This window comes from Phalaenopsis equestris, unplaced genomic scaffold, assembly GCF_001263595.1.
Source record: "Phalaenopsis equestris unplaced genomic scaffold, ASM126359v1 Scaffold000223, whole genome shotgun sequence".
NCBI classification, from domain to species: domain Eukaryota; kingdom Viridiplantae; phylum Streptophyta; class Magnoliopsida; order Asparagales; family Orchidaceae; genus Phalaenopsis; species Phalaenopsis equestris.
This window is the reverse complement of record NW_018164665.1, coordinates 2,062,102-2,077,220: the sequence shown is the minus strand read 5'-3', so window position 1 is coordinate 2,077,220 and position 15,119 is coordinate 2,062,102. Positions and strand designations below refer to the sequence as shown.

General features: G+C 36.9%; 1 protein-coding gene across 1 annotated transcript in view; it reads right to left on the bottom strand.

Moving 5' to 3' along the window:
- LOC110023214 (E3 ubiquitin-protein ligase listerin) overlaps positions 1 to 15,119 on the bottom strand; it is a 92,520-nt gene that overhangs the window by 33,038 nt on the left and 44,363 nt on the right. Inside the window, exons 5-7 of the mRNA XM_020722520.1 lie at positions 7,507 to 7,598; positions 4,944 to 5,046; positions 3,356 to 3,508 (exon numbers count right to left, since the gene is read on the bottom strand). Of these exons, the coding sequence (XP_020578179.1) occupies positions 3,356 to 3,508; positions 4,944 to 5,046; positions 7,507 to 7,598 (348 nt within the window). The remainder of the gene's footprint in view (positions 1 to 3,355; positions 3,509 to 4,943; positions 5,047 to 7,506; positions 7,599 to 15,119) is intronic.

Genomic DNA, 15,119 nt, shown 5'->3' with positions numbered 1-15,119 from the left:
AAATGAAGAAACAAAAAGCAAAAATGGCAGCACCTCCCCCACTCAAAATAAAATTCGGCTAACCCCTAAACTCTTCCCCAAGTGGGTTTTTATAGCAAAAGGAGGAGAGGAACGAGTCACCTGCACTCACCTGGGCGGTGAGTCGAGCCGAGAGAAGCGACAAGAGTCGCGCGGCGACAAGAATCGCGGAGCAGGGAGCATGGCTGGTGGAAGGCTGGAGCGCGACAAGGAGCAGGTGGAAGCTTTATCAGAGCACGGAAGCACGCGGATGGGGGGACCTCGGCCGAAGCTTCGTGACGAAGAGGGAGGACCGCTCAGCTAGGGCTGCGATCGGGATGAACCGCGAACATGAGGAAGGGGGCGGACGGGGTGGACCGAGTGACCGAGAGGAAGAAACGCGAATGACGCGAATGAGTGAGGGTCTTGCGTGCGTTCGATTTAGGGATTTAGGGATTTAGGGCCTTAGGAATGTAAAAGGAAGATTCAGTTTATATAAATTAATATATATATATATATACATATAAATATATATATATATATAATCACATGCGATTCATTCACGCGCGGTGTCGTAACAAAATGGGTGTCCTTCCTAGGCAAAATTGGTATCTCGGACGCGTTGGCGCAGTCCATTTTGTCGTCGGAGGTCATCCGGAGAAGTTCGCATTTTCACCCGTCCTTTAGGCTTAATTGAAGTCCGATTTCGCGCAATTTCGTGAATTTTGTGTATTTGATGTGTGTATATGACGAAAAAGGTCGTGACAATGTCTTCCTAAGGCTTGAAGTCCTATCAGGAACTTTTCCCTTGAGTCTTCGCAAAATAACCCATAACCACTCGTCTATAAGACGATGGTCTTGTGCCATAAATGCAGGACATCAAAGAAAAATAGGAATTGGCTAGACCACACACGCGGAACCACAAAGGAGTACAGAAGCAGGTTGAATTTATAGAACGAAGCGGGTCTCATTTCTAAGGTTCTAAGATAGTCGAAGGGAGATCCCTAAGGCTAGATCCTAAACCCTAAGAGGAAGACTACACCTCATCAAAAATGAGGTCAACAACAAGTACCTAAGATGTTCAACGAATTTGTTCATAAGCTAAAACGACCCAGTTTAACATAGAATTGAAACAATTTGGTTGGTTATGTTTTGGTCGAGTTGGATTACAGATTCTTTGGCTAAATATGCATCCTTTACCATCACCAGTAACCATACAAGTATGCTAACTTTGATTTATTATGGAAAACCTATTCAAATTTTAGACTTAATTATAACTTTGATTATTGGATTTGAGCCTAATATTGTTAAAGAATAGCTAAGTGATGATCACAAAAAAGTTATTTGCAGAAGTTCTTCAGCTGTAGAACATCAAGCTACTGCTCTTTATATCATTCGAGAGAACTTTCAAAAACAAACAAAAGAAAATTGATGAAAGAAAACATGAAGTTTGACTATCAATAGTTCCTAGTATTCGAACTATGAACTTAGGCATGTGCTAAAAATTACTAGTTCAACGAGGTAAGGGAACCAAATGTCTTGTTTCTACCCATAAAATCCTATGAAAGGTTTGCTAATTTTAGCAATAGAGAAATAGTCTTTTTTTGTATATGTGTTACTAAGACAAAGTGGCTGAAGGGGTCTGCGGATTGGTGAGAAAAGTGGAAGATGATTAGGGAAATCATGAGGAAAAAAGGAATTGAAAATCTTACATAACAGGTATGTTTAGAGGAATCTGCTGACCAAAAGCTTCAAGATTTGAAATTACCTTTGATATGATATCAATATCGACTATTAATGACCAGATGGTCTCCAACCACTATCACAAGGTCAGAAGTGCTCTCCTCTAGATAGATTAATTCTTCAACAACAACAAGAATAATAACAACAACAAAAAAAAAAAAGGATGCATTTTGAACAAACTCCTCTGTTTCAAGGTATCATTTGATGGAGGTAATTGTAATCTCATCAATCATGATTTGACCAATCTTAGCTAATTCATCTCTCGAGGGAGGCCATGGCGTGAATTTTCAGAGCCCACAAGCGTGTCATCATAAAGCTCCTGTTAGAAGTAAATTACATAAGACTATTCTCGCAACAATGTTATTATATTAACAAATTCCCAATGCATGCGTTAAAATTATCTCCCCATTTTAACTGTTCCACGTAGCTTCCCATCACTCAAGTTTGGATCTCCTTTCCATGAATTTCTCTATATTAGTTCAGCATAACCACATTATTATCTTTGGTTCAATCCATAGAAAGCATTTACAGCTGGATGTTATAATAATGTGTTTTGTTAGATCCTCCATAGCTAGAGTTTTGGTAGAATTGAACATCACAGCACTTTTCATAAGAATGCTTGGATTGGGTCCCTGTCATCCGGATATTAGCGAAAAATAAAATTTGAAAATGTGTCATCTTACTGCACCTCTTCTGAAAATTTTGTGCCCAAGTTCTCTGAATATTTCGAGGCTCATCCAACCTTAGAATCAAAAGGCATTACACATGATGATCCTTTGTTAAAAGTTGTTCAAAAAGCCAGGATTTTGGTTTGGTTACTCCTCAGAATAAAGTGTTTGATGTTCCTACTCCACTCTCCTATCTTCACTAGACTTTAAACAAGAAGATCCAAATGAATTTTTAATATCTTCTTTTGTCTGTACTTTTCTTTTTGCAATGGCATTTCTTGTTAAATTTCCTTGAAATACTTATATTATTATCTGGTTAATATAGTTAGTTTACAAAAATTAATTTATCGCCTAAGAAAGCACTCTAACAGAGATTAAAAAATGAAAAAGCATAAAACCAACCCCAAATATTTTGGGATAAGGCAAATGATGATGATAAAAAGACCACGGATGGGTAATGACCAAAAGGAAAATATCAGAAATAAGCCTACCCAAAATAGGAAAATCATACAACGGTTTATTTTGGTATGGTTTTATAAACACTTGAATAGTCCTTGTGAATACAAAAATGAGCAATTATAGCCAAGAATATGAACAATAAATATCAGTGAATGAAACATCAAATTCTTTTGAGATTTCAAGCCAAATAATTTGCAGAAGATTAAAAAAAATATTTAGCTTGTATTTTGGTTAATGACTCTAAATTAGAGATAAACCCACAAGCACATAACTTATATGTATTTTGAGGAGTTACATCTAGTCTTGTAAAACAAAGTAACAGCATTCCAAGACTCCAAAACATTCATTCAAAATTCACAGATTGAATAAGAAGGTCAATTGTTTCACTATTGTAAGTACAGCAAATAAGAGGAAGTAGGTGTAAATTTAATCATCAATTTATGCCCATAGGCAATAAAAAAAACATCATATAAATGAATAATACATACTCTATGGTGCATATCTTCCAATTCATCCATAGGTGTAGCCTTATCAGACATCACATTTGGTGTGAGCTTCAGATTCTCATCGAGATATACAAAGATCGAATCCACACATAAAATAAGGACATCTAACCTTTTCTCTGGCGCAGGGAATGCCACCTGCAATAAAATAAGGCACATGCATAAAACCCTAAATGCCCATACATATTGCAAGAATATTTCATTCTAGGGCCATTTACATACATACCACATAAGTCTTGTGTATTTACATATCTAAAACCTAAACATTCATATGTACATGCATACCAATCAAACTTTTAACATTACATCAAAAATACCACCATCACTACCTTCTTAGAAATGAAACCTTTCCATGCATAGGTTTATGACACCGTGTTATAAATCTATATATCGAACATTGGTTGTTAGATATGTAAATAAATAAGAATTGTGTGGCATGTATGTATGTCAATTTCTCTTTATTCTATGCCTGAAAAATTCGTGTTAGTTCATAACCCGTAAGGCCTTTCCAAAGCCCACAGGCAACAAAGGATGGCTGGACCAGTCCAGTATGGATTGGTTGAAAGGCTGCCAAGTCCATGCATTGTGCATTTTCAAGGAGCAATACAGGCTTAATTATGCCTTTAATGTGTTGAACAAGAGGTAACAAATGATCAATGTTATTTTTAATAAAATCCATAGCCTCATTTTATGAGCTGCATTAAAATTTTCATCCATAAATCTGTGAACTATTAAGGAAACTGGTTAGGCATTTTTTAGGAAGATTTACATACATACCACACAATTCCTATGCATTTGCATATCTAACACCTAAATTTTAACTTTTACATTTATGCCACTTTACCATGCTTGCAAAGGTGTATTCACTTTTTAAAACTTAACAACAGTGGTAGTTATGATGTGCTATGAAATATTTGAGTGTTATAAATGTAAAATTTAAACTTTAGCTGTTAGATATGTAAATAAATAAGAATTGTGAGGTATGTAAATGCCCCCATTTTCTTAAGTCCTCCTATAATGCCAAACACAGTACTACGAAACTAACGAAACTCCAAGGAACTGCTGGAGGACCCAACAAGGCCCTTAATTGAGCAAAGAAATTAGTTATATCAAAAGAAATTATACTTTTAATTCGTGGTTAGAAATGGTATTGCCACAAGGACACATCAATTTCATCAACCTTATTCCAACCATTGGAGTCAACTTCTGTTGTAATTGGATCTAATAATTTAAATTTGTTATTAGAAATTCCATGACTATGGAGTGGCTAATGGTGCCAAAAAAGATACTAGTAAATCACAGTTTTATAATTACAACTACATACTTACAATTTATAAATCTCGTTTAGAATATGTTGGACAATAGGAACATTATTATGTGCTCTGAGATGTTAAATGCTAAATATACAAAAAGTAACATTATTCATTTTTTTCTTATTTAGCTACGCATGCTAGAAATAAGAGAGATTACAGCCAAAAAGCACTAAAAATGTAGTTATCCATAAAAACCAAAAAAAAAATGTAAAGCTGAGTCTAATTTTAATAAAGGCACATTCAAATTGTATGACAGAGACCTCAAAGGAAAACCTGGCTGCCTGAGAAACCTCAGGAATTGGATCAAATTGAGCAAACCACCAAGGCCCCATCAAAGACTTCAAATATGGAGCCAAACCCTTCCTGGAAAAATAGAATGTTCTAATATTACAATCAAGCAACCAAACGTTATGTATTTATATCTTATGAATCCTCAGTAGGGATCATGAGTAAAACATTAAATTGCACTAAATAATTGGGAGATCTACATGCACGCCATATGAATTTACTTATCTAACACCCAAAGTTTAATCTTTACACATGCTACCTTGGTGTCATAAATCTATGCATGAGAATGTGCATTTTAGTTTTACAATGATAGTGATGGCGGTCTTTCTGATGTGATGTTAAAGATTTGAGTGGTATGTATGTAAATATGAAATTTGGGTGTTAGATATGTAAGTATGTATGTAAATATGAATATTTGGGTGTTAGATATGTAAATACATAAGAATTATGGGTATGTATGTTAAAGCCTCTGAATAATTATTGCATGCTATCTACATATTTTGTCACATAATTTCGAAAACAATTTTTTATATAGAAAAGCACCAATACTAGTTTAGGATTCTGCTAGAATTTATTATGCTGAAGGCAAGAAAATTTGAAAAAAAAAGGTGTCATTATTACGAAGTAAGGATGAGCTATTTATAAATGTTTAGAAAACTTTCTAATTTGAATTAATAAGACAGCAAAGAAGAAGAAAAAAGACTTACTTGTGCAATCCAAATGATATTAGTTTCATGCTGTTTACGATCAGACTCAGCAAAACAAAATAAATTTATCACAAAGCACAAGCACTAAACACACTTTTCATAGATTTCAAGCTTAGAAGTGAAAAGTTTATTTACTGAACAAAATGTAAGCAAGCAAACAAAAGTCTCTCACATTAACTGATAGTATGTATGACTGGCAGCCTAAAGAAGATTTACATACCAACTTCCTTGAAAGCTTAAATTGCATGTAGAGAGTCATAGGAATCTGTCCACAAAGGTTTTAATACAAAATTTTCACATTGTGCGCAAACTTCTTTCTTACCAATCCCCAGACTTGCAGCCCTTTAATAAGATGAAGCACCAAATCAAGTAATCTAGAGTCTCACAAAGTTGTCAAGCCCATCAAATCATGCTCGATTCTCAAGTTTTCCAAGAGATGCAAACTCCAACTAAAACTAAGATAAATAAACTCTCTTGCCAACTGGATCATCAATCAAAGCCAATCGCTTAGACCAAAATCCCATCTATCTAAAACACTTCTTCGAGTTAAGCTGAAACTAATCAATTAATGGTCATACTATACTTCAAATCACTTTTCAATCAGCCTAGTACTCCAAATTCTAGGCCTTCAGTTATGTCCCCTCTGAATTCATTAGTGAAACTAGTAAGAATAATCAAATTTTCACTAAATGAGTTGACATCAATCTTAAAAAACATATTTATGGGATGCCTTAAATAAGATAAACTATGACTGCTAATAAACATCGTTGGATGTTATGCCTTATAGCCATCTAACATTAGTAAACTAGGTTTGTTAGTATACCTGAGATGACTAGATCATGGGAACTTGAATGGTTCTATCTCCATACCCCAATCATTAACCCACACTATTAAATTCGTTCAAAAAACATTAAATCTAAACCATAAAATGAGGCCAAAAATCTGATTAAAGTGTTTTGGTGAGTGGAAAGGTGATTAACAAGGATGACTTATGCCTACAGAATATCTCGACCTCATATCAAAATAAATCCTGGCACAACATTAGAAAAAAATTTAGTTAGCAGAAATCCAATGTATCTCAAAATACAATGCTCTCGAGTTTTCTCTTAAACATCGAGGAGACTTACAGGAGAGGTTTTACTTCTCTTAACCAATTAATCCCGCTTCAAGAAATTTTTTCAACACTTTATTTGGACATATAGCGATAACACACCATGAGAAACAACTCATCATGATTGATAGCTTGGTTACTTCCAAATTTATAATATTTCAGTTATTTCCCTCCCGTTACACTTCCTCTACTAAAAGTATAAGTTTTATTTACATTTAAAGGATTTCCTCAGCTTCATTATTAATCAAGTAACAAAGAAGCTCCTTTTTTATGTTATTTTACATTTTTTTTAATTCCTATGCTAGCACTTTGGATAGAAAAAATTTATGCAAATAATACAAAGTCTATAAGGTGTCACTGCTTTCCCATGGTTTGATGTGCCTGAAAACATACTTCATAAATTGTAGAACAATTATTAATTAGTATGATCTAGAAAAGATCAACCTTTGTCCCTGGAGTTAAAAGTCAAAGAGTACACCGGGTTATTTTTCTTTCCAAGGTGAAGCTTATTTCTCATGAGGTTTTAACAATGGTTTCTTTTAATGCAATTTTATAATAAATTTGTTGAAAACAATCCAGAAAATTCAGTTGAAAACTAGATTTAAATCATGTATAAAAATGTAAACTTTTAGCATAAGTTCAATAATTTTAGTTTGATGAAGCATTGGAAAACAAAAGGAAAAGGAATGTTGCCTCTGAGCATTACATAAACTCAACCTGACAACAGCAACAAAAGCGGCCATGGTATCATGTGTAGCTAGCCGTACTTCCCTATTGTAGTCAAGCAATAGCCTTTTGTACTCGTATGCCTATAAGAATTATGAAAGAAAGTATACTTAGTTATAAAACAAAATTTCATGCTCAGTGATGATCACATGGATACATTTTATGTGAAGTTAATATATATAATAAAAGGGAAATTTACATACGCAGCACACAATTCTAATGTATTTACATATCTCACACCTAAACTTTCATATTTACAAACATAACACTGGCGTCGTAAACCCATGCATGAAAATGTCAATTTTAATTTTAAAAAGTGGTACTAGTTCTATTGTTGATATATAATTAAACATTTCAGTGCTATGTGTTCAAATACGAAAGTTAAGGTGAGAGATTTGTAAATACATAAGAATTGTGTACTGTGTAGTAAATGCCACAGAATAAAATTGATCGTTAGCAGGAAAATACCTTAAAAACTGAAAAGAAATGAATGCATCGATACTAAATGCTCTCAAGACAAAATATAGCATTAGTTTAACTATCAAGGTCTGCAACAGTCGAGTTAATGTTAAAGAACAAAAGAAAAATAAAATAAAATAAAATAAAACACCATGAACAAAATTTGATTAAATAATAAACAGATATATGGATTTGTAGAATTCTTTTATCCTCCGGTGATATAATTAACAACCCTATGAAAATGGATAAGGTAAAAAGTAAATAAAATGGTGGAAAAAAATAATTTACTGAATAATCATTAAGTTCAGAATAAAACAATCAAGAGCCTTAAAGCAGAAAAAATTTAACATAATAGTTCAAATTACGTTACGGTAAGCATGTATATCATTATACATGTTTTTTAAAAGTGACATTATTAGCACTAAAAGGCGTCGGGGCATGGCTGAACTGGCTCAACTAGTTCAGCAATGGGCGATGGTCTAGCAGGAAGGCTAGACTGGCCGACTAAGCTATTGGGTGGGAACTACCGCCCCTTCCTCTCCCTCCAATTCTATGTATATACGTATATACTTTTTTTTTTTCGAAAAAGCCATAGGGCAGTTATGTTAAAGAGGAACATGTACAGATATGTTGTATAAGTGGTCCTAAAAGAAGGCATCAAACCACACGATACAATACACACAAAATCTCAAAAAAGAAAAGATACATATAATAAGCCTTGCCATGACTCATCTTAGACCCTAAGGTTGAGTTCCAAGCCAGCCTCAAAAAAATCAAAAACCATCAACGCGCGCAAAAGCTAGGGAAGACTCAGTTTAGTCTTGCCTCTGCCAGGAGTTCTCGGAAGAGGGTCAGCTATCAAATTGGTGAGGTGCGTACCATTACCCGAAGTAACCAAAATATCATCCATTAGATTTTTTAGCTCAAGTAGGTCTTCATTCTTTTTCTTCCTTCTGGATGAGTAAATCTGTCATTCCTCATCCGATGATTGACTCATCTGATAGTGGATTGGTCCAAAGGTGGCTGGACAAGTGCAGACTGTTGCACATCATGAAACCCATGTACCTGAGTAACATTTACATCTTGTTCGACCTAATGAGGCGGTAGAGAAGCAGTAGCAATATTGTCACTTGTAACATCAGTGATAAGTTCTAGGGCAGGTGAAGTCTGAAATATCTCACTGGCCCCCACGAAAGGAAGTTCCAAAGATGGGGAAACTACAACATTGTGTGGAGGTTGAATGGTTGACATATAGAAAGTGACATCTTCAAGAGTATCATTTTGATGATCAATACTGTCGATAACTTGGAGCATATCAGGAGGAGGGGGAATCGCTATCTCTGACAGAGCACTATGGTTCTGTGGTCTGAGGTGAGGGTGTAGATGATGACATTGAGAACTGGAGTGGACAAACATACGATAGTTCGAACAATACAAAGAGAAATACTCAACTTCAACATTTTGTCAATAATCATGATGTTGTGTGCCCAACCAAAGTTCCTCAGAAGCGGTAGAAGTGATGTCTCTTTCAACGACTATTCTGGCTTCAGATAGACAGAAAAGATTAAAAGTAAGAATGTCCGTTTTGAGTAACTTATCATAATCTGAGGCAATAGAGTACAATATTTTTTGAGTAAAATAGTGAAATTTCAGGCCAGGAAGACGAATCTAAACTGGAATGATTGGTGGTTACGTCTATGGGTCAAAATATACTAATCATTTCAAAATCTTCATTGCTCTGTTATCAATCCAGATTATTCTTCTAACAAATAATCGTGTGTAATCATCTTCATTATGAAGTTGAATAAGAATGAGTTTTCCATCTAGAAGTCCAATTTTTCACTCCCCAACAAGATGCATAAGCTCAAATTCCCTATGAATAAGCTCCATTGTAGGATGATCATAAATAAATTTCCTGACCAAATACAAACGACAAAAGGAAGCAAGTTGATTACATTCAATTTCTGTAAAAAAGATGGCAGACTTCTCATTCTTCCTACCAAGTTTTTTGATGTCCTCCGCGAACTCAAACGAAGGGAAAAAGCACGATTTAGGAGTATCTGAGAAGTGAACTCCCGCAAGGGCAGTAACATATGATCTATCTGAAGCCATCACCACAAGGAGCCACGGTGAAAGAACAAAGTTTGCAGTAAAAGCGAAATCTGAAAGGGAGCAAAAACAGAAAACGAGCCCTGCCAAGTCGAGCAAAGGGAAAAGTAGAAAGCCGCAGAAGTCGAAGTCGCGGAAGTCGCAGCAGACAGTCAAAGCGAAGCTGCAGAAGACGATCAAGGCGAAGCTACAGAAAACGGTCGAGGCGAAGCCGTGGAACAGGCGCAGCTCAACGAGCTCTACAAAGACAACGAGCCGTGAACAGGAACAGAGGAGCAAACTCCGAGTCACGAACGGGAACAGAGGAGTGAACTCCCCTTCTTCAAGCAAATAACCTGTAGGAGAGGCTAGGGTTCTCCATGAGGCGAACCCATGTATATATATATATATATATGGATATATGGGTTTCGCCTCACGGCGAACCCTAGCGTCTGCTTCGATATCTCTCTCGTCTTTGTTTCACCTTCATTGTCGGCTTCTCGCGTCGTCTGCTGCTTTTTACTCGAGTTGATTTTGCAGGGGTCCAAGTCGTCCGGTCCGGCGATTTCGACGGGCTGCGTCGCTTCCGCTCATATGTTTGTTGGAGGCTGAAGGGCATCTTTCTTCATTGCCTTTGTCGTCTACCTCTTTGCTCGAGCTGATTTTACAGGGTCCTCGGTCCGCTTCTGTGCTTCGCTCGAGCTGATTTCGCAGGGTCCTCCTCGTCCTACGTCGTCCGCTTCTGCGACCTGTTCCCAACAGCCTATAGGGAGTCGTTCTGCTTGAGCTGAATTCGCGAGGTTTCCGCTCTTGCTCCCTGTTTTCTGGATTCGAACTTTGCTCTTCATTGTTTTCTTCACTGTTCTAAACGCCACACCTCCATCTACTGGGGATGGCTTCGGATAGATCGTATACTGCTGCACTTGTGGGTGTCTACGCCTCAGTTAAACCTAAATCGTGTCATTTCCCTCCTTCATTTGAGTAAGAGGAGAATATCAAGAAATCTGGTAGAAAGAATGAGAAGTCTGTCATCTTTTTTACAGAAGTTGAAGATATTTAACTTGATTCCTCTTGTCGACTGAATTTGGTTGAAAAATTTTTGTATGATCATCCCAAAATAGAGCTGATTCGTAAGGAAATTGAGTTTATGCACCTAGTTGGGGAGTAAAAAATTGAACTGTTAGATGGAAGACACATTCTCATACAAATTAATAATGAAAAAGAGTACAAGTGTTTATTTGCTAGAAGAATAATCTCTATTGATAACAGAGCAATGAAGATTCTGAAATGGTCTGTGGATTTTGACCCTAAGACGGAACCTCCAATCATTCCGGTTTGGATTCGCCTCCCTGGTCTGAAATTTCATCATTTTACTCAAAAAATTTTGTGCACTATTGCCTCAGCTTATGGTAAGCCACTCAAAATGAACATTCCTACTTTTAATTTTTCTCGTCCATCGAAAGCTAGAGTACTTGTTGAAAGATACATCACTTCATCTGCTTCTGAGAAAATTTGGTTGGGCACAGTAATTGAGTTTTTTCCTTCGTATTGTTCAAACTGTCGTATGTTCGGCCACTCCAATTCTCAATGTTACCATCAACATCCACACCTCAGACCAAAAAAACACAGTGCTCCGCCAGAGGCAGTAATTTCATCTCCTCCTGATCAGCTCCAAGTTATTGACACTATTGATCATAAAAAAAATGCCCCCGACGACCTCACTATTCTCGCAAGCAATATTATAACCATTCAGCCGTCTCTGGAACCTCCTATCATGGGTGAAGGGAGATTCTTCAAACCCCACTTGCCAAACCTATCACCGTTATTACAGGTGGCAATTTTTCTACTGTTTCACTACCGCCTCATTAGATCGAGCAAGTTGTAGCTGTCACTCATGTTCATGGGGATCATGTTGTGCAACACCTTACACCTGTCCAGCCAACTTTGGAACAATATATTGATCAAATGAGTCAATCATCGAATGAAGAATGACAGATCTACACATCAAGGAGGAAGGAGAAGAATGGAGACCTACTTGAGCTCAGGAATCTGATGGATGATACTTTGGTTACTTCGGGCAATGACACTCCTTACTAATTTGTTAGCAGACTTAATTCGGAGAACTAGAGGCAGAAAGAAGACTAAAGTAGGACGTCCCTAGCACTTTTGCGCTCTTTGGTGGTTTTTTGATTTTTTATTTTTATGTATCTTTGCTTTATTTGGGTTTTGTGTGTGTTGTATTATGTGAGTTGAGTTTTCTTTTAGGCCTCCCATACAACCTTTCTGCAACTCATGGCTCCTTGCGCGTTAATGTCAAAAAGGTGGTTACAAGAAATCAATGGGAAAACTGGATCCCCGCTAAAAATAAAGAAAATACATAAAGTCTTAGGGGTTCCTTTTTCCTCGCTACAACACCACCCAAAAAAGAAAAAAAGTTGAAACAAATGGGAAATGTAACCAAAATATACATGTATCAAACCAAAACGTATACCCAAAAAAGTGACGTATACCATCTATGAACATGTATATCAAAAGAAGTGAAGGTAATAAAATTTGTAAGCCAACAAACGACATCTCGAGACCAGGAAGCCGCAGCAGGACCCAAAGATTCCAAAACCTGCAACTCAAAAAGACTGAGGAAACAGTAAAGAAAGAATTAAACTAAGTGAATATAATAGAAATAGTGGTCCACATTCCTCCAACCTCCCAACCAGCAATGTCAATCAAACCGAACCTATAATGCCCGCCTAAAATATGGAAATGCAGTAATAATTTGGAACCATGGGCCTCCAAATAAGAGAGATCTTGCCCGTTAACAAAAACATGGTGAATATAGAGCATAAATTCTAGCCTCCATTCTTCAATCTTAACCGTAAGACCAGACCTATTACTGTACCTCCCAAGTGCCATATCTTCAATAACAAACCTCCCAACCATCATCACAAATAAAACAAAGGAGCCCTGGGCCTTCATGCTTAAGATATAACACCAAGCACTGTACCTCCCAAATGTCAAATCTCCAATCACAACCCCCAAACCCATAACCTGAAATGACCCCCAGCTCCACAGCCACCAACACCAAGCCCAAATAGGGAGCCCTAGGCCTCCTAAATAGATCAATACATATATGGCAAAGGAGTCCTGGACCTCCATGCCTATGATAAAAAATCATGCACCACAATAGTTAAAAGTATAAGTAGTCATTTCCCCATAAAACCAAACCTCCAATGTGCCCGAAAATAAGTGAAGAAGAGAGAAATTCAGCCTAATGATATCTTGGGTCAATCCAAGCCACTCGACCACCCAAACTAATTCAAGAGAAAAAATCCCTACGAATATAAGGAGCATCAATATTATCACCAACTAGCAAAGTATGTAAAGAAGGGGGGAGCAGATCCCACCCTACAAATTTGACTAGATCCTCCAAAGTTAGCAAGCCAATTAGCGGGTTGATTACTCTCCCGGTAATTGAAACTCCATATGACATTCATATTACAAATTAATCATTTAATCCTCCTTATATAATAAAGTATATCCCAAGGGGTGTCAGCACCATCAGCCAAAATATCAATTAAGATACGATTATCACATTCAAAAATAATATACTTCCAACTGAGATAATGAGCCAATAATGTTGTAGTTAAAATAGCTCGAGCCTCAGCCATAATAAGAGAATCTGCATAAAAAGGAGAAGAGAAAAAGAGTATACAGTTCCCAACATGATTCCTAGCAATGCCCCCACACCCAACACTAGAGACTTTCCAACTCTCATCTGTGTTAAATTTAATCCACCCTCTAAGAGGTGGACGCCATCTAACTAAGATTGGTGGATGAGGGAGCTTCCTCACCTCCAAATTTGTATGCCCCAAAGCGAGAAAGTAGTTAATGCCCGAAAAGAAACTTTTTTTAAAATTCCCCAATCTCCATAATTTATTAATGTAAGAAATGATATTAGTGAAAACCTTCATGTTTTGAATTTTCCTTACCTTCATGAATAATATCATTTTGTGTCATCCAGATAAACCAACAAATGATATAATAATAGATTTGCCAAAAGTGTTCTTCTTACGGTCCAGATTGCAACTCAATGTGGCGAGCAAAAGATTCCTCTCAAGAGTAACTATAGTTCCAAACCACAAACCAACCCTTCTCCAAATGAATAAGGAAAAGGGGCACAAGAAGAAATATGTTCAATAGTCTCCTCCGCCGTATTACACAAACAACATCGGGAGACAATTATCAAACATTTCATCATTAATATATCATCACAAGGTATGATTGAATGAAAAATACGTCAAGCTAAGAAATACATCGAAGGGGTTAGTGCCCAACTTCACACCCCCTCTCCCCAAGGGGTATTTCGAAAATTATAGTGAGAAACATATAAAGATTTACTAATAGAGCTCATCATGGGTAATTTCAAATTAGGAGTATCATGCAGATGAGCATCAATAGGAATGGTGAAAATGAAAGTAGCTCCCTCCAGCACCAATATGCTAGTAAGAAGAGGAAAGTTCCATTGACTGTCAACCCACGTATCCGACACTTTGAGATTAGAAAACCTCGTATCCCTCATATGCAGCAAGACATGGGACCAACAATCATGCTAGAAAGAAAGGTTTCCTCTACCCACCTCCCAATAAATGAAATTATTCTGAAGATAATCCTGGCATTTCATCATAGCTCCAAGCGAAGCAATCCTTGTATTCTAACAATAACTTGATCAAATCTGTAGCTTCCTCCTTGCTGAGCAGGGAACTTATAAAGGTAGGTCGGGGCTGATCCTCAGTCCCGAGGTTAACTTCCTTTAACTCATCGAATGTTGACTTGATTTCTTCCTCCAATTCTGGTGGAGCGTCGTCTATTGGAGAGTCTTCAAAGTCATCTTCCACATCGAGGCAATCCCCCTCTAACTCGCTAGTAACAACCATGCAAAATTCCGAATCATCGACCGGTCCTATTGTACCAAACCCGAGACCTTCCTTTGAATTGAGAGTTCGACCTTTAACACTCCATAATTTCTCAAACAGTCGTAGTTTATCCTTCGGCATTTGCTT